Source organism: Phasianus colchicus, chromosome 10 (genome assembly GCF_987193195.1).
Source record: "Phasianus colchicus chromosome 10, bPhaCol1.hap1.1, whole genome shotgun sequence".
In the NCBI taxonomy this organism is placed as follows: Eukaryota; Metazoa; Chordata; class Aves; order Galliformes; family Phasianidae; genus Phasianus; species Phasianus colchicus.
Genome location: NC_143445.1, coordinates 5550597 through 5578040, shown reverse-complemented (window position 1 = coordinate 5578040; position 27444 = coordinate 5550597). Strand labels below are relative to the sequence as shown.

General features: G+C 50.3%; 4 protein-coding genes across 4 annotated transcripts; 3 read left to right on the top strand and 1 right to left on the bottom strand.

Moving 5' to 3' along the window:
* Positions 1 to 48: 48 nt before the first annotated feature.
* Positions 49 to 8972, top strand: D2HGDH (D-2-hydroxyglutarate dehydrogenase). The gene is made up of 9 exons (XM_031596515.2): positions 49 to 423; positions 1077 to 1134; positions 2467 to 2606; positions 3291 to 3484; positions 3697 to 3865; positions 4425 to 4568; positions 4962 to 5104; positions 5722 to 5887; positions 7246 to 8972. Exons 1-9 carry the CDS (start codon positions 72 to 74, stop codon positions 7503 to 7505), a joined length of 1626 nt encoding a protein of 541 aa, XP_031452375.2. The 5' UTR covers positions 49 to 71; the 3' UTR covers positions 7506 to 8972.
* An 8325-nt stretch (positions 8973 to 17297) lies between these two features.
* On the top strand, positions 17298 to 18993 carry GAL3ST2 (galactose-3-O-sulfotransferase 2). Its single transcript, XM_031596214.2, has 2 exons — positions 17298 to 17628; positions 18033 to 18993. The coding sequence occupies exons 1-2, from the start codon at positions 17413 to 17415 to the stop codon at positions 18846 to 18848; spliced, it is 1032 nt and encodes a 343-aa protein (XP_031452074.2). The 5' UTR covers positions 17298 to 17412; the 3' UTR covers positions 18849 to 18993.
* Positions 18994 to 20313: 1320 nt separating this feature from the next.
* Positions 20314 to 23021, top strand: NEU4 (neuraminidase 4). Its single transcript, XM_090147072.1, has 3 exons — positions 20314 to 20838; positions 20910 to 21165; positions 21332 to 23021. The coding sequence occupies exons 1-3, from the start codon at positions 20413 to 20415 to the stop codon at positions 22222 to 22224; spliced, it is 1575 nt and encodes a 524-aa protein (XP_090003198.1). The 5' UTR covers positions 20314 to 20412; the 3' UTR covers positions 22225 to 23021.
* A 6-nt stretch (positions 23022 to 23027) lies between these two features.
* TM4SF19 (transmembrane 4 L six family member 19) lies at positions 23028 to 27394 on the bottom strand. Its single transcript, XM_090147073.1, has 5 exons — positions 25063 to 27394; positions 24316 to 24499; positions 24119 to 24196; positions 23460 to 23626; positions 23028 to 23371 (listed from the first exon to the last, which is right to left on the bottom strand). The coding sequence occupies exons 2-5, from the start codon at positions 24490 to 24492 to the stop codon at positions 23146 to 23148; spliced, it is 648 nt and encodes a 215-aa protein (XP_090003199.1). The 5' UTR covers positions 24493 to 24499; positions 25063 to 27394; the 3' UTR covers positions 23028 to 23145.
* Between the last annotated feature and the right edge of the window lie 50 nt (positions 27395 to 27444).

Here is a 27444-nt window from a genome sequence, read left to right as displayed (position 1 = left end):
CCGCGGGGTCCTCCGGCCGGCAGGCGGCGTGCGGCTCGGCCGCGCCTCTCGTCGCTTCCCCCGGCTCGGCCATGGGGATCTCCGTAGGCTCCGGGCGCCCCGTGCGGCACGGCTGGCCGCAGCTGAGGCGGCTGGTGGGATCCTGCGGGACGTGGCGACCGCAGAGCCCGGCCTCTGAGCGGCGGCGGCCGTGCCGTGCTGCCGTCAGGCCCTGGCAGCGCCCCGGCGGCGCTCTGCACACCGCCCGGCCCCGCTGCCAGGAGGTGCCGCTCACCTGCGAGCGCTACGGGCTGCGGCGGCTGCCCTTCGCCCGCCTCGGCCCCGGCGATGCGGCTTTCTTTGAGGGCCTCATGCCGGGCAGGGCGTGCTCTGACCCCGAGGAGCTGAAATCCTTTAATGTGGACTGGCTGAAATCAGTCCGAGGTAAGTGGGGCTGCTGCTGTCCCGGTGCTGCTGGAACCTCGCTCGTCTCTGCCTGCAGACCCGGCTTTCCGTCGCAGAGATACGAGCTGCCTGATGTGTTTCAGGTTAAAGCAAATCGACTGTTTTCCTAAAACCAGTGCGTTCACTTCAAAACCTGTGAGTTTTTGACCAAGCCTCGGCAGCGAGCCTTGTGAATTCTGCCTTTTGTCAGAGATTCTATAAGAATAGAATCACAGAATCACTACGGATGGAAAACACCCCTCAGATCCCCAGGTCCGACCCCACCGTGCCCACCGCCCACATCTCAGTGCCCACAGCTCTGAGCACCTCGAGGATGGTGACCCCAGCTCCCTGTGCAGTGCCTCACTGCTCTTTCTAATAAATCTTTCCTAATATCCAAGCTGGTCATCCCGTGGTGCAGCTTAAGGCCACCGCCTCTCGTCCTAAGATAGAAAACATTTCCCGTTGCTCACACTGGAAACCAAGTTTATAGACACAGAAGAGGTTTTTACAAGTTGCTTGAAGTGCTGTAGACTAACTGTGCCTCACAAGGGGGGGTGTTGGTGTTTCAGACATCACCCCTTGCCACCTTCTTCGTTCTGCTCTCTGTACAGCCTATGGTTTGCCTTGAGAGTCTCTTGCTTTCATTGCAGGCTGCAGCGAGCTGTTGTTGAAGCCAAAAACAGCAGCAGAGGTGTCTCAAATTCTCAGGTAATGTGTGCCTTTCTTACAGGGCTGTGGGGTGAGGAAACTCAGGTTTGCTTTGTGAAGGTCACACAGGGAAAGGGACGTCAGGGCAGTTGTGTGAGCGCTGGAATTGCTGAAGCAGTTTTTGTCTTGGTGATGCTTCCAGTGCTTGAGCTCTGGTGACTTCAGCTCTCCCTTCTGCCCTTTATGTCCCAGCTGTCCTTGGGCTCTCATCTTTTTGCACACCCTTTAATCCAGCAGCACCCAAACCAGGAACAGTGCCTGCTGTTATTAATCCAGAGCTGTGTGCCTGCTGCTGGGCAGGCAGTATCACTGGTCACTGTCTTTGTACTGACGGATGGGACAAAACTACCCCATTTCTTTCCTGCTGGAGTAAAAAGACAAAAAAAAAAAAAAAAAAAGCCTTTGAAGCTCTTGGTACTGTGGATTTGGTGTGTTTTGAGGAGATCTGAGGAGATCATTAGGAACCATCTAAGTTCCTAATGTGCTGTGAGTGTAGTTCAGGCCAGCCAGTGGGTTCAGTGGCTGTTTGCTAGGAGACTGTAACAAGCAAGGTAGCTGTACAGTTTTCTTAGGAAAGAATGTACAGGTTCATTGTTAGAATGTTTTCACAGAGAGCTGAAACTTTTCCAAGCAGAAAGAGATTTGAACATGTGCCTCGTGTTTCGTAGGCCCGGTGCTTCCCTGGCCCTTGGCTTTTGTGTCACAGCAGCATCAGGAAGCTGAACTTTCATTTATTCTGCAAAACAAAATTCCTGTGTCCTGGCCAGATGTCCATGCAAAGACAAATGGGCAGTAGCAGACTTCTCAGATGACTGTTGGCACTGATGAGAAGGGAGTCTGGAGTGCTCAGGGTGGAGGAGAGAAACTGGGGGAGACAAGCAAATGGATTCAGTATTAATAATTTTTCTGCTCTACTAGATTGTCAAAATTAGACACTGTACCAGTGCTCAATATGAGCAGTTCTGCTAAGGGATCCAGGGAGGGCCCATCTGCAAAGGGAAAAAGATTGTTTTGTCCACCAACAGCACTGCCTGGGTTTGGAAGTATGAAAGCAGGAGCGGTTGAACATCAGCATCTGTTCAGGGGAATGGCCTCAAATGTTCATTCTTTTGTCCAGCACTGGGGTGAGTGCAGTGAGGAGTTGTGCTTTCTCATGTTTACAATGAAACTGCCCCTTTGTGTCAATTTAATCTTTAGGCTAAACATTGCTTAACTGTTAGGCACATTGAGCACTCTCACATCAGTGCGCATTGATGTGGAAGTGAAACTCTTCTGATAGACTGGATTATGGCCTTAAGAGACCTAAGGCTTGAGAAACCTGTTTCCTTCCAGGTACTGCCATGAGAGGAACCTGGCAGTGAGTCCACAAGGGGGTAACACAGGCCTCGTTGGGGGCAGCGTTCCTGTCTTCGATGAGATCATTCTCTCCACTGCTCTGATGAACCAGATCATCAGCTTTGACCCGGTGTCTGGTAAGTATCATAGACACATTGTGCACAGAAGTGACCCCTGGATCTAACTTAACTGTTTTCTGGGAGCTGATAGCTGTGGGATCAGCAAGGGTCAGCCTAGCAGGATCATAAGGGGCATCAGAGATTTGTGTCCTCCCTGTTCCTGCTGCTGATGCCATCTTTAGGTGATAACAGGAGCAGATGTAAGAAAACATCTGATGGCAGAAAAGAGGAAGAAAGAGGTAAGAGGATTGTGTATGTCCTGTTACCCAAATGAGAAACCCTGCAGATGAAGAACAACAGTGGTGGAGGAGGTGCGTGATAACCATTCAAACAGGGAAGGGAAGGAGGGGGAAAGCTTACGTGTAGATTGGTTATGGAAAGCTAGGAAACAGACTGCTTTGAGTATCTCAGTTCTTAAGACATGGTGAGAAGGGAAATGAATGCCAGGCAGGGGTTGACTGAACATCACTGTATTTTGCATGCCCAGAGCTACGGATGACCAGATGTTAAATCAGTAGTAAAGCCCTCTTGGGTTGAAGAGGGGTAGAACAATGCCCTGTAAGGAGCACAGGCTTCTTACAGCTTTAATTGAACTCCAGAAAGTTGTGGAGGAAGAGGTGGTTCCGCCTGCTTGCACTCTTCCCTCCTCTTCAGGAGGAACCTTCTGGAGCATCGGCCTGTAGCAGGATGTTTGTGTTTCAGGAATCCTGGTGTGCCAAGCTGGCTGCATCCTAGGGAAACTCAATGAGTACTTGGAGGAGCGGGGCTTTATCATGCCCCTTGACTTGGGAGCCAAAGGTAGCTGTCACATCGGTGGTAATGTGGCCACAAATGCTGGAGGCCTGCGGCTGCTGAGATATGGCTCTCTGCGAGGGACTGTGTTGGGGCTGGAAGTGGTAAGGCGAGTACCTGGTAGCTCCTTCTGTGTTTGCACATCTACCTCTTATCTACCTCATTTTCCTGCTGTTCTACTCTTGGCTGTCTGTTATGAAGGCAAAAGTTTCTTTTCAGTCCCCCTCTCTTAATTGTTCCTTTTGTGGCTCTTTTGAGAAAGTGCCTTCATGCATGAAGCATCTGTTATTGATGCTGATAATCTGTGTTCTCACAGGTGCTGGCAGATGGCACAGTTCTGGACTGTTTGGCATCTCTGCGCAAGGATAACACTGGCTATGATTTGAAGCAGCTTTTTATTGGATCTGAGGGAACTTTAGGAGTCATCACAGCTGTCTCTATACTCTGCCCCCAGAAACCTAAAGCTGTGAATCTGGCATTCCTAGGTAGGAACTACTATTAATAAGCATAACATGTGGATTTGTATGCTGGAGTGGAAATAGTCATGAAAGGGGAGTCCCTATTGAAGCTTTTTAGCAGAGCTGTTTGGAGGCAACCTTCACTGAGACCGTTCTTTTCTCAAAAATGCCAGATGGGACTTCTCAGACAGCTTGCTTCTAATGCATATGTCCTTGGAAGCTGAACTCCTTGAAGGGTATGAGTAGACAAACCTATGGAATATGGGCAGTGAACCCAAGAATTTGCCTAAACTTTCATAAGAGCCTTTAAATACATCTTGGATTGCTTTCTTTCCCATGTTGAGAACCAAATTCTTTGCTATGAACTGTCTTAGAATGTGCAAGAGGTCCTTGCCACAGTAAAGACCAATTGCTCTCCTCCTGCTGTTCTACTCCAACCCTTTCCCCAGCTCAAACCAGCCCACACTGGGCTCTTGTTTCCTAGAGACAGGAAACATCTCTTGAAGCATGATATAGGCTTTTTAAAAAGTTTATAAAAGCTTTTGAAGGATTGATTTTTGTTTCTGATCTTTCTTTGTATCTGAAGGATGTCAGGATTTCTCTCGGGTTCAGGAAACGTTTACAACCTGCAGAGCCATGCTGGGAGAGATCCTGTCTGCCTTTGAGTTCATGGATGAGAAGTGCATGGAACTGGTTGAGAAACATCTTGGACTCTCCAACCCGTTGAGAGGTACCACAGCTGATACCTGTCTAGGGAACAGATGCAGATAGCAGCCTTTGTGCTGCAGCAGGTGGCATTATGCTGCTTAAGGGCTTCTAGTCCCACTTAATTTTTGTACCCAGTATTCAATTCCAAGCTTGATTGGTAAAAGTTTTTAAAGATAGAACTTTTTGCTCCTACTGGTTCCCACAAAAATACTAGTTTTTTGAAAAGCAGAAGTGGATAAAACAGTGAAGTGCCCTCCAGATAAAAGATTGCCACTTGGGCTGCACTTCTGTTTGGCACCAAAGAATCTAGGCTTCATAAAATGTGCCAAGTTTGGGGAGAAATTCCAGAATCTGCAGTAAAATCCCGTGCTTATAGCACAGAGCATCCACTTATTTTATTCTCCCTCACTTTCAGGCTGCCCTTTTTATATTTTAATTGAAACTTCGGGCTCAAACTCAAGCCACGATGAAGAAAAATTGAACAGCTTCCTGGAACAGGCCATGACTTCTGGGCTAGTCACTGATGGAACTGTGGCAGTGGATGATAAGAAAATAAAGGCAAGTCAACATTTCCTCTTGCACAAATCTGCTTGAAAAGATTCTCTCCATGAGGAAGCGTTCATCCTGTTTGATGTTTGGAGTTAATACACCTGAGTGACCTATTAACTTATTATTGAGAGTGTTTGGGTTGTCAGTGGATGTTTTCTTTAAAAAGTGGAGGATGATGAACTGTGTCTCTCAGTAGTTGCTGTGGTAGGACCTACATCTCCATGAACACTACTGAAAGCAAAAGCTGGATTGCCAGTGAGGCCAGGAATGAATGAAGTCCTGCAAACCAAGGTGGGGATGTGTTAGAGCCAGACTTTGCAGCCTCAGGGAGCAAAGTGGACACTGGCAGTTCAGCAGAGGAGGCACATCCCCACCTCTTGGGAAACCAGAACATCTTTGCAGAAGATGCCCACAGCTGTGACACTTGTTCTTTCTGTCTGGAGTACTGCTGATGTGTCACTTTGCAGTGCTGCCAAGAAGTCATTCTTACTGTCTCCAATTAGGCAGAGGATACCGAGGGATATCAGATTTTACATGTGGAGTCAGGGCTTTTTTCCCCCCGTGTCACAAAATATTGAACACGAGGAACTTGGTTGATTGGGATTCCTTTGATCTTTGTCCCACAGACACTGTGGAGCCTGCGGGAGAGGATCACAGAGGCGCTCACTCGTGATGGCTGTGTTTACAAGTATGACATCTCCCTCCCTGTGGGAAAGCTGTATGATATCGTGACTGACATGAGAGCTCGTCTGGGCCAGAGTGCCAAAAACGTGGTGGGCTATGGCCACTTGGGTGAGTGCAGATGCAGGAAAACGAGATGATTTCTTCTTTTGCTCCAAGTTTTGCTGTTCAACTTCCTAGTAGCTCCTAAAGGTTTGGATTTTTTTAATTACTGAGAAGCATTGACTAAACAGCTGAGAGCTGTTGGAGAGAAGGATGCATAAGCATCTTCGTGGCATTCAGACTGTATTCTGTATGTCAGTGGCAGGTGTGACCTGGCAGCATAACCACCAACCTCTCTGCAGTCTTAAAGTGGTTGTTTGTATCTTTTTGCTCTGTGCTTTCTGTTTAAATATCAAGGGTATTTCATTGGACCATCAGTGTGATTAATATGCTTGGACACATTTGGTAGATAAACATTTTCCTGTCCAAAGTGATTAGTGATATTGGAAATCAGTTATATTTGAGTCATTAACTCTCCAAATGAGAGTGATAAAAAGAGTTCACACTTTTTTTGATAAAAAGAGGCCCCTACATTTATCAGAATGCTTTGAAAGTAACTTCATTTTATATACACTAGAGACAGATAAGTCACTTAGCAAAGCTGTTCTATGGGTTCTCTACCACCACCCCCTGCTAAAAATAAATCACCAAACCAAGCCAGAAACAACAGCAAAAACCAGATCACTCCTCAGCATGCTTGATTTCAGATGATTTGAAGGACAAGTTTTCATAATAACAGCCACCTTTGGAGGATGGTGGCATTGAGGATTAAGTTGTGTACTGTAAGAATTTGCTGAGATAAAAGAAGAGGATCCAGAAGGAGGATGAGTATTTTTTTCTTTATCTTTGTGTGTTTTGTGTTCTGAATGCCCTGTAACTGTGTGCTTAATTGAGTATCATCCCACGCAAGCAGCAAAAGGAGAAAATAAATGCTTTTCTTTCTTTGTTTCTGTTGATGCAGTGCCAAAGTGCCCTTTGAATACTGCACAAATATAATAGGTACAGTAATGAAGGGCTGTATTGAGATCTAATCATCATTATTAAATACTGTTGGGGAAATCTTTGGCATGTCATCTTAGTGCGGGAAGAATAATTAGTGCAGCATGGTTGTTTGAATCTGTAAGTTACAAAAGTGGGAATTTGAGAGTTGCTTGACTTGGAACACTTCCTCAAAGGTTGTACTGAAAGCATGGAAAAACAAAGATCCTATTTGAGTTATTTGTGCACAGAGAGGCCTGATGTTTGTGGAAGGACAGTTCACTTCCCCTCTCTGAAGGGAAGGTTTGGAAAGTAACAAAGGCACTGTTGTTTGAGTACTTGGATGTATTGGATGATGTCTGACTACTTGGATGATGACAGCAATGATTCTCCATTGCAGGGCTACTGACTTTTTCTTACAGACCCACCTCTGTAATGTTTTCTTCCAGGAGATGGAAACTTGCACTTGAACATCACAGCAGAGTCCTACAGCCATTCCCTTCTGGATGCCATCGAGCCGTATGTGTATGAGTGGACTGCAAGATACAATGGCAGCATCAGTGCAGAGCACGGGCTGGGCTTCAAGAAAAAGCAGTTCATTCAGTACAGCAAACCCACTGAGGCAGTCTTTCTAATGCAGCGTTTCAAAGCCATGTTGGACCCCAAAGGAATCCTCAATCCATACAAGACACTGCCCTCCAGCCCCTGAGCAGATACCATCGCGTAGGACGGCGTCTCCGCTCAGTACCCACATGCTCCACTTTGTGGTTGAAGTACAAGCACAAGGAATGTTCCCTGGCTTACTTCCTCAGTGTGATGGAAGAAGTGAAGGAATGTGCTTCCTCTTTTCCAGGGTGTCTGCTCTTTCTGGAGAAGAGCACATTACTGATTTTGGCAATATTTTGGCAGTATGGGTTTTCTGTTTAATCTGAACATTGACACCAAGCATACAAATAGATATATATATATTTAAACCTTACCTACTTGCTTTACTGTGAGTGTGATATCTGGAGTTGATTTCCACCTTAGTCTAGGTAGTGGAATGCTTGAAGATTCCTCACATCTCTCAAGCTCTGGTGATCACCTTTTTTCTTTCCTCTCTGTACCATTTTTTGCATACATTCTGCAGTAAAACGGTGAGGGGAAAAGGGAGCAGCAAAGTTTCAGAAGCAAAGGAACTTTTGGGGATTACTGCCTTTATCTGAAATTACCTGCAGGATTATGAGAATAGAGTCCTTGCTTATAAAAATAGAGCTACTTGCTCACTCAGGCATTTGGGTGAGGTTGGTGAGGTGGTATCAAGGCATGTGAGCTGGCATCAGAGCCAGCTGGTAGCAGCAGTGCCCTTGTTAATTGGCAGTGTTTGAGGCTTCTTTACAGTATGAGGCCATCAGATATGTGGTGCTAAGCATCAAGAGTCAGGCCTTTCTTTGTGTTAGGGTTTCAGGTCCTGCTCTGTGCACCCTTACCCTACAGCTGTAGGGTCACCACAGTATTTTTGTTATCATCTCATGTACGTACACACATCAAAAGCATTAAAAATCTGAGTTCACAGAACTATGAGGAGGGTTTATCAGTGTTGCTTTAGGACCACAGCAGAGCAGGGCTAACAACCAGGCACACATATGTCCTTCCTGCACCTGATTTCTGTTCCCCAAGAACTCATCTCCTGGACAGGTCCAACTTCCCAATCCCTGTGTACTCCCTTAAGCCTCATCTTGGATTTCACCAATGAAGACTGTATTTTGGCATTATGGGTTGGAGCAGGTGAACAGCTGTACCAGACATAGCTGTTTGTAGGGAAGACTTGGATACCAGGTGGGTGCTGTTTGCATCACTACACCAAGAGGCAGAAGCCAGATATGGCATGACATACAAACTGACTGTGCAGGGGCAGAGCTGTGCAGCCTGTGCTGTGTATAGGTCTGTCCATGAGGGTGAGTGCAGCTGTTTGATTTAGTAGTGTGCAATCTCCTCACTTTCAGGACAAAGAGCTTTAAAGTGCAGTAAATCTACTCATCAGGACTTTTTTATTTTGATTACTCATGCTGCTGTAAATATCTTGGAACTATTGTAACTTATAAAATGGGGTTAATACTCTAAGGAGCATTCTGCTAAAAATAAAGATTTCTTCACATTTTGAAGCTTCTAGCATAATTTTAGAACTGTAACAGAAGTGATTTTTGTTCCTCCTTTTTACAAATATAGCAATGGAAAAGGCTGATTTAAAAAATGGAGAGCCAAACTCTCATTCTCTGTGGGTTGCGATGGTCTTCTTTCTGTATCTGTCTATTTATACTTAGCAGTTGTTATACTTTGATTAAGACCAGAACTTCTTGGTCTGAGCCTCTGCTAGTGGCCTAGGGAGGTTAAAGATAAATCTGGCCTTGCCAGAATCCTGTTGTGAAAATATCTTGGCTGTAGGTGGCACAGCTGGAGTCTGTTTGTGCACCATCACAGCTTGCAGAGCCCTGTACTGAGCGCCAAGGTCTTGGCCTGGCTACTCTTTTGGCTCCATTTGCAGTTTTATCCTGACCACGCACAGCACTCCTGCCTCAGTAATATCTTTCTACTGGATAGGATTGAAGAGGACTGAGGGAAAATGGTTCTGCCAAATTCTGCAGCATGGTCCTTTGTAGGAGGGGCTTAAGAGTGGGGATATGAATCCATCTCCAGCAGAAGAAGGAGCTGATGCAGTATGCAGTACCTCTTCTTTCACCTGAGCTGTGGGCTGGCAGCTGCCTCTTCACCTGGAATGGCTTTTCCTCTTCCCACTGTCACTAAACAGCATCCATCCTTTCCATGTGCTTGGAGATGGGCTTTGGGAGTGACATTAGATCAGTTACTGGAGTGTAAGACCTTGGAAAGGCAGAAAGAAGGTAGGTGACTGCAAAGTTACAATGTGAGTCAGTGATGAACTTCGGTTGCCGTTGGGTTTGGCTACAGCAATTTGTTGCTTTGACCTTCAGTTCAGCTGTTTCTGTTTTGGTTTCTTGGGGATTCCTTGTACACATCCATGCACCCTGGATGCTGGGTGGCCAGACCAGAGCCTCGGCTGGAGTCCTGTCTGAGAGCTGCTCTTCACCTGGATCTTCAGCTGAAGAAACGAAATTCATGATTTGTGTCCTGTCTGTGCCCATGATAATGTGTGTGGATCTTTTGCTCTCTTTCCCTCTACTTTGGTGTGATGTAATGGCGAGGTGACGTCAGCCAGAGGAGGTGTTTGCTCATTTGGGGTGCACAAGCAACAGGGGACAGGATATCCAACTCCAAGTGCACAGTGCAGAGATTTCTGTGCATCGCAGTACTCAGCAAACTCCTTTTGTTCTCCATAGGTGCAGCCTTAGCACAGGGGCAGGTTTCAGGCTGGTGGAGGCGGCCCACATGGCCCACATCCAGCTCTGCTCTGGTTGGCAGGCAGCCTGGTAGCAAAGAGCAGCGTGGAAGCAGACAATAGGAAAGGAAATCAGTAGGAAAATGAAATCCTGCTGTCTGCCACTCAGAAAGATCCCTGATTCCAACAGATGCAGGAAAAAATTAGGCTTACTCAAGCAGGAGGGTGAGAGGAGAAGGAAGATGTGGGAAAGTACCAGCAGACAGCACAAGACCAAGTGCAACTGGCAGGTGATCGGTGTAAATAGGCTGGTTTTAACTGGGCTCATTGTCTCACAGATCTTGGCATGCCCTCTGTGTGTGTGCTGTGTGTCCACGTGGGCTGTCCTGGTGCTGGTGGCGATAAGAAGGGATGTTTGGGCAGCCCATAGGAGCCGCTGGTTATCACAGGACAGCCTTGTTGACTCCGGATCTTGCTTGATCCTCCCCCAAATCCCAGGCATGATCTTTGTTTCCTCGGTTTGAGCGGTTTTGTTTGGATACATTCTGCCTCTGCTTTGAGATGATGGAGAGATCATGTACTGCTGGTGCACAAAACCATGCTGTCACCCTGCTGCTGCTCGAGGGCAAATCACTGCCCATGAGTCTTCTCCTGCCTCCCAGTGTTTGCCACATCTGTGCTCACCATTATCTGTACATCACTCAACCCCAGCGCTATCACAGATCATCCATCCAGAGCACAAAAGCATCCTAAAGAGCCATTGCCTTCCATTTTGAACCAGAGCATCAACTCTATGAGGCGCTGAATTGAATTAAGGATGGTGGCTGCCTCACAGCACATCACAGTGAAATTCTAACTAAGGTCATGACTCTCTCAGCTTTGCCGCATGGATGTTTTCAGCAGAAATAACCCCTATCATTGCACAACCCGCTGTGTCAATATTTAGGCACGCCCTACCACTCCTTTTGTTCATCAGGAGCTGTCAGGGAGGAGCTGATCATCTTCTTCAGGCCTCTGCACACCACTGTAAGACCATCTCTGCATCCTCCTGTTGCCAGCAGTTAGTTCAGGCAGCCCTGGGATGCTGTTACTCTGTTCCAGCAGCAGGAACTCCAATCTCCTGCAGCAGTCATTTGAAACAATATAGTCCTAAATGGCCTTGTGCTCCTTGAGCGCTCCCATCAAGGGACTGAAGGTCAGTCATCAGATATATCCTAACAACAAAGCCTTTACACAGCTGTCAGTGAGCTTAGCGGTGTCCCTGGAGCAAGGCATGCATAGGGTCCCAATGAGGCTGCAGCCACCCAATGTCTGGGGCAGCAGGAAGGAGGGGGTTAAGCAGAGTGAGCGTGTCAGGAAGCAAAATGCACCCAGCCTGTGCTCTTTGTATAGCAGATGATGCAAAAATAGGGGAAGTCCATGGTGGCAGGAAAGAAGAAATGTACAGGACTTGCTTTCTGCCAAGCTAAGCTGATACAATCTGTTCTTTCTGGATTGGGTTGTTGATATTCTCTGCCTTTTTCCTGCTCCCTTTTCTTTTTTTTTTTTTTCTTTTTCCACAAACCACTGCCCAGAAGAGGTTAAAATGCAGTCTTTGTGCATGAATGGTTCATTCTGGGACGTGGAACTTTCCATCCTGCTTTTCTTCAGCTGCACACAGGGAAAGTGCTGGGGAGGGGGTCGGGCTGCCAGATAACACCATGCTGCAGCCCGGGGATTCTGGCAGGGACTGCACACGGAGAGCTGTGGGCGATGTGCTGCACCATCCCAGCTGAACAACAGAATGGTTACCCTGCAGGAGGAGGTATCATGGGCTTAATGCGCCAGCATCTCTCCTAGATCTATAATATTGGCCATCTGTTGGATGTTGTCGATGCTCTCCAACGTTGGTGGACCACTGTACGTCGGAGGGAGGGAGTGGATGTGTAATATCTGTGCACTACTTTTTTAATATGGAGTCACTGTAAGCTCTTCTTGTCCCCTTTTCCAGGGCTGAGTGAAACAGTGGAAGGATGAGGAATGCCTGCGGGCACTCAGTGCTGCAGGGTCTCCTGGTGCAGCATGGAGGTGTGTGGCTCTCTTCTATCCCAGCTCAGAGGATGGAGCAGCTCCTGCAGGGTCCTGACCCAGCTAACGCTGTGCCACCTGGCTGCCCTTCAGTGCTTCTGCTCTTAAAGCAACCCAGCCCCAGCTAAACCCAGTATTTCCCTTTGGCAACACATTTTCTGCATAACCGAACCTGACCGGGTGAGACGGTTCTTGTACAGCAGCCCAGGACAGAGCAGTGAAACAGTTGTAAAAGTGAGAAAAAATGGTTTTCCGTGGTTGGTGGGCTCTGCCAGCTCCCGAACGGGACACCACACGGCTGATGTGCTGAATGTTAACAGGAGAAAGAAGGAAATGAATTAGTGCTCTGCTGCCAGCAGCTTGTTCCGTGCCGAGAATAACCCTTTACAGAGCAGCCCGTTGGCTCAAGGAAAGAAACTTTACGCCTCACTAATCTCTGAACCTTGATAAGCACCAGGATTGAGGCTGGCAAGGGGAGGCTGTTTGGCACATGAGCATCTGATACTGGTGTGATGGTGAGAAAGGTGCGCCATGGGTGGAGAGGGACCGTGCCATGAGTTGCATAGGAGAGGTTTGGCCATAAAGTCCCAAACCAATGGCTTACTGCCCTACTCTGGACTTGGGGTTGTGCGTCAGCATTTTATTGTCCAAATTACACATAATGCCATCAACATCCCATGAGCAGCAATTCCCCTACTGTGTCTGGGCCCTGGAGGTCACAGCAATAGATATGTGTATGGAGGAAATCAGGGAATAGTGTTGGGTGCTGACGCACATTGCTGTGGGCCCTGCCCAGCTCCTGCTCCCCCTTCTTCCCTCCCTGCCTTGCCCTCCTGCGGATACCCCTCCGTGCAAGGAGCTGATGCCAGGACAGGCAGCAGGAATGCAGCAAATATAGAATAATTGCAGCTGTGTGAGGCACCGCAAGGTCTGTTCCTGCCTGAGTAACTCTGGAGCTGCCCCGTGCCACGTGCAGAAGAAGTGGAGGCAGCCCAGCTCCCAGCGCTGCAGAGTCCCAGACATGGGGAGATGCGCCCCAGCTGCAGGGCTGCTCCTGCTCTCCCACGAAAGTCTCAGTGGACTTTGAGACCCACGTGCAACTCACGTCATGGCGACCGTTTTTAACTCCAGAAGTCACTTAGTTGGATCATCCAATATAACTCAACTGGTGTAGGTACAAAAGGTTTTCCTGCCGAGGCTCGGATACAGCAAAGGGTCTGTGCTCTTCACCCCTTGTTACAATAATCGGGCTGTCGTGGGAAAAGAGTTTGAGTCATCGTGATTTCTGACTTGGTGCCAGTGGCGCAACCTGAAATGAAAGGGAATATCCTGCACACCATTCCTGTTTTACGCTCTTGCTCTCAAGGGAAGGCTGTCTGCTAAGGATGGCCTCAGTCCTTTCCTCCCCACACACCGCATCTCCTAGGCAGCTCTGCAAAGAGCTCTGTACCTGTGCAAATGGAATGCCATGCCAGAACGGTTCATGGCTAATTAATTCACTTCCGCCCACCACCGAGCCACTCCCTTTGTCCTCACCTGTCCCAGCCATTTATAGCATTGATAGGATGCTAGAAATAGAGGCACTTACATTCAGAGCTGTGGGAGGCCGTAAACAAAAGGAGTTTGGGAGCTGATTTGCAGAAGAGATCCTTTCCAGCTCACGGCAGCATGAAAACCCATGGGCGTGCTTCAAGGTAAGGGGAGACGGAGGAGAACGCTGCGGGCGCTGAATTAGCATTAGTGGTTTGCAGGGAGGTCTGGATCACACGGCTCAGGTAATCCACATAAGTGGTTAATAACCTACAGTTAGCTACAGGCTGCTCCAGGTAGAGATTAATTTTGCTGTGTGTGTGTCTTCTTGGATCCCGAGACTCTTAATTTGAAGGAACCTCGTTGTGCCGACACGGATCCTTGTAGGGAATCTGTGTTATTTTCGGCTTAATCCAAATAAACAGAAGTGTGTCAGACCTTAAGGCGCGCAGTGCACGTCCCAGTTCTGCACTTTGGCTCAATGTGTCCTTGGTCGATGGATGCATAAGGGGGTGCTCTGAAACGTGCGCCACGCGTGCTCCCATCATAGAGCTGATAGTTACGAAATAGCCCTGCTTACTGCTCTGAGTGCCTCACTGTGCTCCATCATGCTTGGAACTCTCCCTGCTCACCTTCAGCCAATACAGCAAAACAGCGCTCAAACAAGTGGGACCTGTCTCGCTTGAGGAGTTCAAAAGATATTTCAGCCGACACCGTGCGTGGTGTCTGTTGGCCCGACATGCTCAGATTTAGGAATCACTTGGTTGGAGAATTGCAGTTTCCTGAGCAAGTCCCGTGTGTGTCGTGCTCAGGGCAGTGGCTGCTCCTTCCCCTGTTAGCAGTCAGGTTAGCAGAGCCCTGTCCCTCCAGGTCCCATTGTCCTTTCAGCCCCTTAGGAAGAGCTGAACACGGCTGTCCTGCCATCCACGTATTCACCAGGCAGTGAAGTGGGGGTCAGTGCCACCAGGGGACAATTAGCCCATCATTTCTGCTTGGGGATGTTGGTTGTAAAGAGGCAGTTCAGCTTGCTTTCTTGTTGCATAGGGATGGTGATCTTGCACCTGACTTAAACTCATGATGCTTTAGGCAAACATTGACTCATATGCCCCAACAAACCATCTGAGTGCAACCCTCCTGCTTTCCACTGTGCAGACAACGCCTGAGCAAACATGGAGCCTTGTCTCACACGTTGAATTCTGCAGAAAAGGTGCAGAAAAAGGACACAGGCAGACTGGCTTAGCAAGTACCACCATGCAGGTGGAAAGGCAGACCTTGGGACACCACCACAGCAGCACCAGCTTCACCTTAAGTGAAAGGCTGAGGAACAAGGCAAGGGGACAGGGCGCATTCAGCAGATGCAAGCCGCTGGTCCCTCTGTGTTTCTTCCCAGGTCTCAGTACCCATAGAGCACTCAAAGGAAAGGGGTTTCTCTCCCCTGGGAACAAAAAGTAAAGAAGTCGTAGAATCATTAAGGTTGCAAAAGACCCCTCAGATCCCCAAGTCCAACCCCAGCCCACCCCACCATGCCCACTGCCCACATCTCAGTGCCACATCTCTACGACTCCGAACGCCCCAGGGACGGTGACACAACCAGCTCCCTGTGCAGCTGTGCAGTGCCTCACTGCGCTTTCTGAGAAGAAATGTTCTCTAATACCCAATCTGAGACCCATCTACGTCTTGACATTCCTCATGCAGAAATTGTGCTGCCATTTCCCACCCAAGCTTGCTGCTTCCCAGGCTTTGGGAAGGGTTCTGTCACAGGGGGGAGAATGCACTCATGCAATGCAAAGCTCAGAGCAAAGTCAGCCCTCTTTCTGCAGCACTAACACCTACTGCATTGCAGCACCACAGCCTGCACCCAAATCCTTGTGCTTTCGTTTGTTTTATGGCATGTTGTTAGACATCAGTTTTGATTGTTGTATTTCTGTGTGCAGCTCCCAGTTTTATGTTGGACTTTGCTCTCTCCAGTTTTCTGTTATCTTATCTGTCTATGTCATCCCTGCTCATTAGAGCCAACAGGAGGTTGTGGAAATGTACTGGGCCTGGCGAGGATGCAGAATTCAGCCAACATGGTTTTGTGTATGGCATTCTTTGCTCCTTCTTCACGGGTCTGCTTCTTTGGTTCTACGCTCAGACCATCGGGTTGTAGTTGTACTTACACCAAGTTACAAACACCACACCACTGACACAGACAGAGGGTTTCAGGGACAACACATAGGGGAATGTTTGGAAAGGCTTTGCAGAAACTTGTCTCATTTCTGCCCCTCCAGTGTTCGTCTTTCTTTCTGATGTGACAATGGTTGTTTGGCATTGGATGCCACCCGTGCTCTTTCCCAGGATAGAGAGCATTCCCAACACAGTATTTGGGGTTGCCTTTTGCCTACCCACTACCCAAAGGAGGCAGGGGAGTGCTGGCTTCATGCTGGCTGGGCAGGGGGAAACCACAACCATGATGGTCCCACTCTGTAAGCAGGACTGTGTCGTCCCAAAACCCAAAGCCCAAAGCCAGATCCTCTGTATTTTGGAAACCGTGGCTGAAAGTGTGGTACCCCATTAAGGAAGGTTTTAGGATCAGAGGAGTCAGATCAAGTTTGGTGGACATCAAACCTCCCAGAGAGCCTATTCATGTCCTGCTTAGAATGAATTGGTGATGATACCTGGGGGTTGTCTAATTAGTGCTGGGAAAGGCTCAACTCTTTGTTCTCCAAGCAAATCACTGGTGGATGAGGTGACAAATCCACAGCTCTAGCTCTGAGCCCAGGCAATTTAAAGCCTGGCCAAGGGGAGAAAATATGATGACAGCACACAGGAGGTGCAGGTGAAGCCAAATGTGAGATCCTAGGCTGGGAGAGTCATCTGTTTTGAGAATCAGGGTGTAACTAGTCTGTTAGAGGCACTGCTGTGTTATTAATCAGCCTTCTATATTGAAAAGTCCCTGTCGTCTTAAAAAAAAAAAAAAAGTCAATTGTAGTTTTCCTTTTTGATCCTTATCTTCTGGAGTGTTGTCATTGCATGGCTCACTCAGATTGCTTATCAAGGAAACGCCCATATATCCTACAAAGTGCTCGTTTTTATGTCCTGGTGGCTGCTGAGAGGCACTTGGAGAGAGTAAACTCAAAGCAGACAAACTCTAGGGCCTCAGAAACAAATAACAAAAAAAGCAGTTTGTGTTGGTCAAAATGAGGATAAAATAGCAATTTCTCTCTGTCCTGCCTCAAGAGCTGCTGGCACAGCTGGTGCCTGGCACATGGAAATATGGCCCCAGTGACAGAAGTCATGAGGGCAGCAGTTTGGTGGTTCGCATTTGGGGCAAGATGGCCTTCTAGATAGCATTCACTGAAATTCTGCTCTCTTTCCAGGCCTATCAAAAATCTCTTCCTTGTCAACGTGTTCCTGGGACTTGCCTTCCTGTTGGGATTCTTCCATGCAAATAGCAGGAACCACCTGTAAGTCTTATCACAGCACGAGCAGCCATTTGCTTGACTTGATGCACACAGTGCAGCAAGGAGCTAACCTGTGACACTTGAGTTAGCTCCCTTGATTTAAGCTGATGCTGCCAGCTCTAAGAGATGGGGTATGTCTCTGGAAGGGCTGTTTTCCCCATGTGTTGCCTTCCTGCAGATTCCAGAAGAGTTCTGCAGAGCTGCTGGCATCCCCCACGCCCTGCCAAGCCAAGACCAACGTCATGTTCCTCAAGACCCACAAGACTGCCAGCAGCACCATCCTCAACATCCTGTTCCGCTTCACCGAGAGGTACAAACTCACAGCTGCCCTCCCCGCCGGCCAGCAATTCCACCTGGGTTACCCGGAGAGTTTTGTCACCAATTTTGTGGAGGGTTTTCAAACCCAAGGGCAAAACTACAACATCATGTGCAACCACCTGCGCTTCAACCCCTCTGAGGTAAGAGCTCTGGCACACGTGGAGAAACTGATGGATGTCATCTACCTGGGTTTGTGCAAGGCCTTTGGCATGGTCTTTCACCACATCCTTACCTCTAAATTAGATAAATATGGATTTGAAAGCCGCACTACTTGGTGGATAAGGAATTGATGGGATGGTCGAAGCCAGGGGGTTGTTGTCAATGGCTCTATGTCCAGATGGAGGACAGTCATGAGTGGTGTCCCTCAGGTCAGTAGTGCTCTTCCACATCTTTATCAATGACATAGACAGGTGGGGTTGAGGACACCCTCAGCAAGTTTGTTGGTGACACCAAGCTGAGTGGTGAACCTGGACAAGCTCAAAATGTGGGCACATGAGCATCTAATCTGGCCTAACAGCCCTTCTTCTTCCCCCCTCACACACAGGTGCACAAGGTGATGGCAAAGAACACCTTCTACTTCTCCATCCTGAGGAACCCCATTGCTCTGCTGGAATCTTCCTATGTCTACTACAAGGACGTGGCCCCCGCCTTCAGTAGATCCAAGGATGTGAATGAATACCTGGCGTCACCCCTGAAATACTACCATAAGGAGGATTACAGGAGAAACATCTATGCCAAGAATAACATGTGGTTTGACTTTGGCTATGATAACAATGCAGAGGACGACGAAAACTATATCCAGTCTGTCTTGGATGAGACTGAAGAGAACTTCCACCTGATCTTGATAGCAGACTACTTTGATGAGTCCATGATCCTCCTGAAACACACCTTGTGCTGGGATTTAGATGATGTGATTTACTTCAAACTCAATTCCAGGAGCAATGAGACTGTCCAGGCCCTGACTCCAGAAAGCGAGGAGAGAGTAAAAAAGTGGTGCTCGCTGGACTGGAAGCTCTACCTGCACTTCAACCAGAGCTTCTGGAGGAGGATTGAGGAGACCATAGGACTTGAAGAGCTGGAGAAGGAGGTAAATGACCTGCGAATGAGGCAGAAAGAACTCATGGAGACCTGCCTCTTGGACCAGGAGGCTGTGGTGAAGGCTCACATCAAGGACAAGGCTCTCTTGCCTTTCCAGTCAGGGTCGGCAAATATCCTTGGTTATAACCTCAGAAAAGACTTAGACAATGACACTCTGAAAAAATGCCAGAAAATGGTTATACCAGAGCTCCAGTACACATCCTACCTCTACTCCCTCCAGTACCCACACAAGAAGGGGAAGCCCATAAACTTTCCCAAGTAGTGGAACAGTTCTCAGAAGATGTAATCCCCCACATTGCAGCTACAGCATCCCACTGCTGCAGCCTTTTGCACTGGCCGAGTTTGGCGATGAGACTCTTGCACAGGATGGGGAGGCTGGGGATCATTTGAGGGCTACCTCCACACTCTGTCATTCATTCTGTGGATAAAAAAAAAAAAAAAAAAGTAATTTTTTATTTCTTTATATTTACCGCCTTTTTCATTATGTGGATGCCAGACCTTCTGAAGGGCACGGCCCCTTCTTGGCACTGAGGTTGCAGCCACCATGTACTTGGACCTTCCAGACTTGCTGAGATTGTGGCAGGTCCCAGAAGGCCTCCAGGCAAGGACACAGCCTTAGCTGGGTAATGCTCGAGTCCATGACGCTGCTGTCACATGTAGGGGACAGCCCAGTGCACTGGTAGGCTCTCAGGCTGGGCTAGACTTTCTTTCCACTTAAACATTAATCATGAGCTCAATCGTTTTGTTTGCATTTGACCTTTCTTAATAGAGGTCATTACTTCCAGGCTGGTTAAATCTCACTAGAACAAGTCCTGGCTTCCTGCTTTTAGGAATCAAAAGAAAAGGAATGAAGGGAATGAGGACAGGAGCATGCTAAGGGAATGCAGCAGTGGAAGGCACAGGTGCACAGGTGAGGAATGAGTGTTCCATGCTGGCAGCATTGATGCTTTAGCATCAGCAGAGGCTTTAACACGTTCCGTTGCTCCCACATCCAAACTCTCCACCACCAATTAGGAGAGGGGTCCAGGGAGGCACTTCCATATCACGTCCACTTGTGATGGAGAGAATGAATCAAACTCCTGGGACTTCTGCATGTGGCCAATTCACAGGGAGCACAGCAGTGCCATCACACCACAGCTGGGCTTGGCACTGGTTCCTGGAGCCCATTGCCAGCTTCTACCATGCCTGCCTCCACATACGGTGCAGGATTTCAGGTTTAACCAGGGTGCCCTCCCTCCCATGCAGGTCAGTGGTAAGGGATGTGCATGGGAAGTTTTTAGGACAGCTGTGGCACAACTTGCTAATGAGCAGTTTATTCCACGCTGCTTCACATAGGTGTTGAAGGCATTGAGCTGCCAGGTGGTGAGGGGGCCACAATGGGTCATTTTGGTGGCTGGAGCAGCTCCCTGGGGAAGAGCAGGCAGCAGAGGATGTGGCATTGCATGGCTACGGTGAATCCAGAGGCTCCGACAACACTCCCTGGGTGGCAGGAGGGAAACGGAGGCAGGAGACACATCCCCTTGGCATCCTCTACCCCCAGCCCTGAGCCCGGACACACACTGAGGGGCCCAGGCTCTGGCTGCCTGATAATGGTGCCTTTGTGCTGCTGCTGACTCAGGGCTTTTTTGCTGGGCCCCGTGACCCATCGGCGGGGGACAATGCAAGGGGAGACACAGCCGGCAGCAGGGGACAGGGCTGCGCTGCACAGGATCGGGTGAGTGCCTGAGCTTTATCTGCAGGGTGCTGGGCAAAGCCGCTAGACAGAATGCAGGTGAGTGCCCCAGCCAACAGCACGGGGAAGCAGCATCCCTGGGCCTTTGGTGGGAATGCAGCAGAGGAAGGAGCTGATGGGATCCCATCACCCAGCTCAGAGGACGCGCATGGGGACAGCTCTGCCCCCTCCATTTCCCATCCCAGCCCTGGCCAGCCTGGGTTTGCAGAAACCCCTCCAACCGGCAGCATGGAGAGCAACCTTCTCTTTTTTTTCGGCAGCACCGCATCTCCCCAGTCCCCACCTTGGTGGGGGCTGCCCTCTCTCCCCTGCAGGAACCATGGGCTCCCGGCACTTCCCTGCCCGGACTGTGCTCTTTGAGAAGGAGTCCACTGGTGTCACATACCGTGTGCCAGCCCTGCTCTACCTGCCCTGTGTGGCCAAGCTGCTGGCCTTTGCCGAGGAGCGGCTGAGCGCCGACGATGCCCACGCCAACCTGCTGGTGCTGCGCCGCGGCTCCGTCTATGGCAGCTACGTGGAGGTGGGACGGGGTCCACGGGGAGGGAGAATGGCCCAAGGGTGCTGGGGGCTCACTACTCGCTCTCCGAGCAGTGGGAAGACATGCGGGTGCTGGAGACGGCGGCACTGCAGCACCACCGCTCGATGAACCCCTGCCCGCTCTATGATGAGTTCACCGGCACCCTCTTCCTCTTCTTCATCACGGTGCTGGGCAGGACACCTGAAGCCTTCCAGATTGTCACCGGGCAGAACGTCACTCGCCTCTGCTGCGTCACCAGCGCCGATCAGGGCCTGAGCTGGAGCAAAGCCACCGACCTGACGCAGCAGGTCATCGGCAGGGCCATCAAAGGTAGCAGCGTGGCCATGCAGGGCAGTGGGAGGGCCAGTGCAGTGGCTACAAAAGGCCTCAGGCTGCAGCCCCGTGTTGCAGGGCTGGGGTCCAGTGAGGGTTCAAGGGCAGAAATGTGGCTCGTGATGGAGGGGACCACTGGTAACGCTTGTCCCCCTGTCCCCAGAGTGGGCCACCTTCGCGCTGGGCCCAGGGCACGGGATCCAGCTGCGCTCCGGCCGGCTGCTGGTGCCCGCCTACAGCTACCACATCGACTGCAAGGAGTGCTTCGGGCAGCTCTGCAAGACCAGCCCGCACTCTTTCGCCTTCTACAGTGATGACCACGGCCAGGGATGGCGTTTTGGGGAGTTCATCCCCAACCTGCAGACAGGAGAGTGCCAGCTGGTCTCGGTGGATGAGGAGGATGGCTCCAACGTCCTCTACTGCAACGCCCGCAGCTCCCTGGGCTTCCGCGTCCAGGCACTGAGCACTGATGACGGGGCTGTCTTCCATGGGGGGCAGTTGGTCCCACGGCTGGTCGAGCCCCCACATGGCTGCCACGGCAGCATCATCGGCTTCCCCGCACCTTTGGTGTACGGCCCTCAGCCCCGCTCGGCTCTGCAGGCACTCCCTGCCGTGGTTACTGGCAGCAGGACTTCAACAGAACCTCGCAGCTGTGCCTCATTCCAAGGGGATCCCAAAGGCACTTCTGGGCCCTTCTTCCAAGCGCCAACATGGGTGCTCTACTCACACCCCACCAGCTCCATGTCGCGGGTCAACATGGGGGTTCACCTCAGCACCTTCCCCAGGGATGCGGACAGCTGGACTGAGCCCTGGGTCATCTACGAGGGCCCGAGCGCTTACTCAGACCTGGCTTACATGGAGCTGCCCCACAGCCAGTTCCCCGTCTCTGGCGGCCCGGCCATTGCTTTTGCCTGTCTGTATGAGAATGGGAAGCGCTCGCCCTATGAGCAGATCTCCTTCAGCATGTTCACACTGCATGACGTGCTCCAGAACATCCCCCTGACGGCTGCAGTGCCCCGCAGGAAGCGAAGGCGAAGGAGCTGTTGTGTCTGCTAGAGCCACCCAGTGTCCCCTGGCAGGGGACAGCCACGGACAGATGGGGCCGGCTACCACCAGTGGCCAAGCTGGAGCTAGTGGCACCTGGGGACAGCCTGGCATGAGCCCTGTGAGCTGTGCTGATGTTGGGATGCTGGGAGCTGGACCATGCTGAGGGCTGCTATCCCAAAACAGGGTTTTATCTCATTTTTATTGCTGATTTTTAAACATAGGGTGGTTGGGCTTACAAGTTCATGCTGATATGACCGTGTCATCCCAGTAATCAGACACCGTCCCTCTGTCCTACCACCCTTGCACCTCCCTTCCTCCATCTAAAATCCTTCTGAATAAATAACTGATTCCTAATGCCACTCTCCTGCTGCTTCCAGCTTCACACAGGGTGCTGGAGATGCTGTCTCATCTGCCCCCAAAAAACCCTGCCAGCGGGCAAGCTTCACACCCAGATCCACAGCACCCAAAAAAACATATTCATGCAAATTAAAGAAGCAAGCTAATTGCTCTCCCAAACACACACAGTCAATCTGTGGAACCAACAACCATCCAGATGTTGTCCTGAGGGGCATGGCCAGTGGGAAGGGTGGGATAGGTTGTGTTTGGAGGTCTTTTCCCACCTCAATGACCCTATGAAATACACACTGAGGGGCGCCAGCCTGACGTTCGCTGTGTGCGTGCATGTATATGTGTAAGTGTGAATTCTGAGGGACCTGCACCCCATTTCCAGCACGCCTCCATCCACAGCCCCAGCTCCAACCAAGCTGGGAGTCCGAGCTGCCCCCCACAGGAGGCATCATCACCGCAAAACAGATTAACAAAAATAAATCAGGCTTTTATTTACATACGTGGCTCAGGTGTGTCGTGGAATGGAAGACATGGGGTGAGCAGGAGTGGTCTCCCCAGAGGCCACAGCCGGGACACGTGGTCTCACCTCACTCCAGGCACACGGGAGAGCCCTGCCTCCTTCCTCTCACAGAAGCCGCAGAGGCACCCGGCGCAGCCGTTGATGATCTGGAGGAAGGTTAGCAGCATCTCGGCAGCACTGATGAGCAGCAGGAGGGAGAAGAAGGTGACGTGCCATGCCACGATGCCCACCGGCTCCAGGCAGGTGCCCCAGGTGCTCGGGCAGAACAGGTAGAAATTCTCCAAGCTCCTGCATCACATGAGAGAGAGCTTGAGCCACATGCAGCCTTCCCCTCTGCGGTCCTACTGTCACTGCCAACAGCGTGAGGGCCCTGTACCTGATGCTAGGTTTGTCCACGAAGGGGTAGTCCCACATAAAGCCATCGCTGCGCTCAGTGGTGTTGTAGAGGCAGAGAGGGCCGTCAGTCAGACCCAGCCCCGAGAAGAAGAAGCAGGCGGCAGAGCCCAGGAGAGCCAGCTTGGAGAGGACAACAGAGAGGAAGGCCTACAGGGAGCGTGAGGTTTAGAGATGGGTAGAAGTGGGCAGGGGGGAGGAGCCCACGCTCGTGCCCTGACCTTCAGGCGGCTGGGCATCGCACAGCATCTCACCGCAGGGCCATGGTTGAGGGAACATCATGCAGTGCTCCACCGTGGAGCCAGAGGATAGGTGGCACCGTGCATTGTCCCACCATATGACTGGCGGCACCATGAATGTCTCATTACATGCCCGTGAGAGGTGGCCTTCCACAGACATCCCACCATCAGGTTACTGTGCAGTATCCCATCATGTGGCCATAGGAGAGGGGACACTGTGCGATGTCCCTCCACAGGACAGTGGAGAGGACACCGAGCAATGTCCTACTATGGGGCCACAGGGGCACCATACTACATCCCACCAAGGGAAAGGAGGCACCCTACAAAACCCCACCACCACACACCCACAGGAGAGGGGACACCCCACCCCACGCTGTTTGGTACAACCTCCACCCTGACTTACGTTCCGACGGGTGCCGCAGTCAGAGCAGGAGGCGCATCGCCATCCCACAGCAGTGATGTGGGTAGCTGCCAGCAGCACCTGCAGGAAGAAGGAAATGGCCTGTGGGGACAAAGGAGAACAAAAGCAGGACACCTAATCCTGCTCTTTGTCCTTGCTCTGTGCATGTTGGATGATGCCGTGCAAGACATGGTGCTTACCATGACGCCACCTCCCCAGGTGCCTGGCATGATCTTTGCCCGCCTGCTGATGTGCCCATCCACCAGATACTGCCAGGACCCACCGGGGAAGAGCAGCAGGATGCTGGCCACCACGGAGAGCATGCCCAGCACCAGCAAGCAGGGGCCCACGATGCGGCTGCATCTCCCTACACACATGACCAACCTGCATGGAAAAGAGAGGAGGCGGCGGCTCTGGCTTTGCAGAAGCAGAACCCATGGGGTGCTGCGTGGTTGTTTCCATGGGAAGAGCTGCGTCACAGCCCCACTCCCGTGGAGGAATCGGGCTGCCAACCCAACGTGAGGGCAACTGCTGCTGATAGCTGGGAGCTCCAAGGCAGACCACCAGCTCCACCACCCATCCATCCAAGGCAGCTCTATCTCCTTCCTGCTTTCCATCATTCTCAGCTTTGTAACAAACCCAAGACCTCTCACTCTTCCTGTTGTTCTCCTAGAGCCAGGACGGCCCAGCACTGAGTCCATCGCCCCTCTGCAGACCTTCTGGAAGAGCTCCTCCTTCCCTGGAATTCACCCGGGGCTGCTCCAACCTCAGGCCTGCTGCAGGTCCCCTGGAAGGCCTCACCAGGGATTTCTCGTCCTCCCTTCCCCTCTCCCTGGGGGAATCTCCTCCCTTGCTCAGCACAGAAATGACCAGCCAAATCCACGGACTAAAGCAAAAGGATTCAAGCAGTGTCTGGAGAATAACATCCTGCTTCCCTCCAGGCTTACCTGGGAGCAAATCTGGGAGGTGTTGGCTGTGTGAAAGCAGAACTTCTCACCCTTCCCCAGCAGAGCTCTGTCCTGGAAGAATGCTGAGGCTTCTCCCACGGGTGCTATTTATGATGTCCATCCCAGACATCCACCCACTGCATCAGTCATGTCACACCATCATCCACAAAACCAGCAGCTCATGAGGAAGGATGACTGTCCCTCTGCCGGGGCAGCCCCCACCAGCAGCACTACTGGTTTCCTTCACAACGAAACTGTCTCAGGAAAAGCAGATCCAGAAAGCGAACAAAAACAGGAGGAGCAACACAGCTCCCTGTGCAGGGGGAGACCCACCAGCCATGCAAACTGCAAGAAAAGACATCAATTCTTGCTGTCACAAGTCCAGCATGGAGAGGAATCCTGTGTAGGTCCTTAGCCAGTGAAGAATGCCAGCAATGCACTGCTGCTCAGTTGCAGGATGCTCTTGTAGGGCCTGGCTGTTCACCTCAACCCATGCCACATGGATGCACAGTGCAACGGTGCCTTGTTGCTTGCAGGGATTCATTTTTAAGCAAGATGGTGGTGACTCATCACAGTGAGGCAGCGTGTCAGAGGCTGCAGCAGATGCAGCTGTATCTCATGAAGTGTTTCAGAGCAGAAGATGACTCCCAAGACCTCGGCTGGCTGCTGCCATTACTGCAGAGGTCATTTCTGGATAGCGAACAATATCTGGAAGTGCCACAGGTACAGTGCTGCTCCAAGACATTATACATGGTATATCGCCCAACTTGTTCTACCTAGAGTAATGCGTGCAAGTGGTATTGCCCAACTTGGTTCCAAACGGCTTTTTCTGCTTTCAGACCAACTTGGACAGGGACACTGAGACTATAAAACCTGCCTGAAGTACACCGTGCCACCAGAGAAATAGAAAATGGAGCTGTAGCCCTCAGGCTCCACACGGCAGTAAGGAGTAAGCATTCTCACGTAGGATACCTGACAGCAGGGAATAATTCCTTTTCTCCTTTCTCTACATTTTACATTGAGAGGAAGCATTTTCCACTTTACAGGAAGAAAATGTGTTGCAATTTCATCTCATGTCCTGTACGTCACGGCAACAAGCTTCCCACACACGATGGTCAATCACACCTCATGAGACGTCAACCGGATCTTTATCCCAAGAATGCTGATCCTTACCGCCACTCCAGCACAATTCTCTAATAATAGTTAAAAAAAAAAGAGCTAATTTTAGCACAGAATGGAGCAGCCTCACGAGCACGACTCCCTCCTTAGCTTAAGGACGCGATTATGAAAGTGTAAGCGCAGCAATTAGTCAGATAACTTTCTGCCAAGTCACCCAGCCAAGATACTGCAAGTGTAGTTCCATGAATAGCGATACTGCCCCAGTGAGATCCTCAAGCCAACTCCTTCTCTGACAGCAGGTCACAGCTGCAAGGATGCTGACCAACACTGATCTGAGCTGTTCAGGTTGTTTTATCCCACCACACTCGATGCTCTCTGCAGCCCATGGTTCAGCCACCACGTCCAGTTGTGCTCAGCACAACTCAGTGTCTCTCCCGCTCCTCCTGGTAGCATCCATAACTCAGTTTCCACCACTAAAACTTATCCACAGGAAGGAATGTTCACTGCCCAAAGTGACCTCTTCTGACCTGTGCTGAGTTTGGGGTTAGAACCCAGACTGAAGAAACACCAACATGCTGCACCTGGACAATATGGCATTTGCTTTAACTTCCTCAGGTATTTCATAAAATTACTGCTTCAGATGAGATAAACCAATCCCATTACAAGTCACAAGGCTGAAAGTTGGATTGGCTGAAAGGAAAAACATGGGAAAAAAAGGAAGTGACATATACATTATGGATCTATCCCACAGCTCCCTGCCTGTGATAAAATCGTATTTTCAACTTGGTCAGAATGGGAAATGTTTTCTTAAGCTGGATTGAAGAGATCAGTAGGAGTGCACAAGCAAGCCTCCCTCACAGACACTGGAGTTGGCTCCTTCTTTACCATAGCAAGGAGAGGAGCACAAGCTAAAAACAGAAGACTAAGTCTGCTCCAACACTGCCCTGGAGAGCTGGCTAGCCTAACAGCTTCCTTCGGATGCTGGTATCTTCCCAAAGGGCATCCTCACTCATCCTGAAGCCTCCCCTCCTGAGAAAGCTTTGGGTTTGGACACGCCAAGCCAAGCACATTTACGCTTTTCTCAAGTGCATGCTTGAAATGAGTGACAGGGAACACTGGTTTAAGGCTTCAGCATGGCATTGACACAGTTACCCTATTCCAAAGCTTTCTGGGGAGTATGAACAGGTTAAACAGTCAGATACATAGAAACAGAGAAGTCCTGCTCTTCCTTTCCTTCTACCCCGCAAAGGAAAAACTCAAAAC

Excerpts from the sequence above, each read along its gene's own strand:
- D2HGDH (XM_031596515.2), top strand. The coding sequence starts at position 72 with ATGGGGATCTCCGTAGGCTCCGGGCGCCCCGTGCGGCACGGCTGGCCG. Across the intron at positions 424-1,076 it reads CTGGCTGAAATCAGTCCGAG|GCTGCAGCGAGCTGTTGTTG; the intron begins GTAAGTGGGGCT and ends CTTTCATTGCAG. Across the intron at positions 1,135-2,466 it reads GAGGTGTCTCAAATTCTCAG|GTACTGCCATGAGAGGAACC; the intron begins GTAATGTGTGCC and ends GTTTCCTTCCAG.
- GAL3ST2 (XM_031596214.2), top strand. The coding sequence starts at position 17,413 with ATGTTCCTCAAGACCCACAAGACTGCCAGCAGCACCATCCTCAACATC. Across the intron at positions 17,629-18,032 it reads TGCGCTTCAACCCCTCTGAG|GTGCACAAGGTGATGGCAAA; the intron begins GTAAGAGCTCTG and ends CCTCACACACAG.
- NEU4 (XM_090147072.1), top strand. The coding sequence starts at position 20,413 with ATGCAGCAGAGGAAGGAGCTGATGGGATCCCATCACCCAGCTCAGAGG. Across the intron at positions 20,839-20,909 it reads TCTATGGCAGCTACGTGGAG|TGGGAAGACATGCGGGTGCT; the intron begins GTGGGACGGGGT and ends CTCTCCGAGCAG. Across the intron at positions 21,166-21,331 it reads CATCGGCAGGGCCATCAAAG|AGTGGGCCACCTTCGCGCTG; the intron begins GTAGCAGCGTGG and ends CCCTGTCCCCAG.
- TM4SF19 (XM_090147073.1), bottom strand. The coding sequence starts at position 24,492 with ATGTGTGTAGGGAGATGCAGCCGCATCGTGGGCCCCTGCTTGCTGGTG. Across the intron at positions 23,627-24,118 it reads ACTGCGGCACCCGTCGGAAC|GCCTTCCTCTCTGTTGTCCT; the intron begins GTAAGTCAGGGT and ends CGCTCCCTGTAG. Across the intron at positions 23,372-23,459 it reads GTGGACAAACCTAGCATCAG|GAGCTTGGAGAATTTCTACC; the intron begins GTACAGGGCCCT and ends CATGTGATGCAG.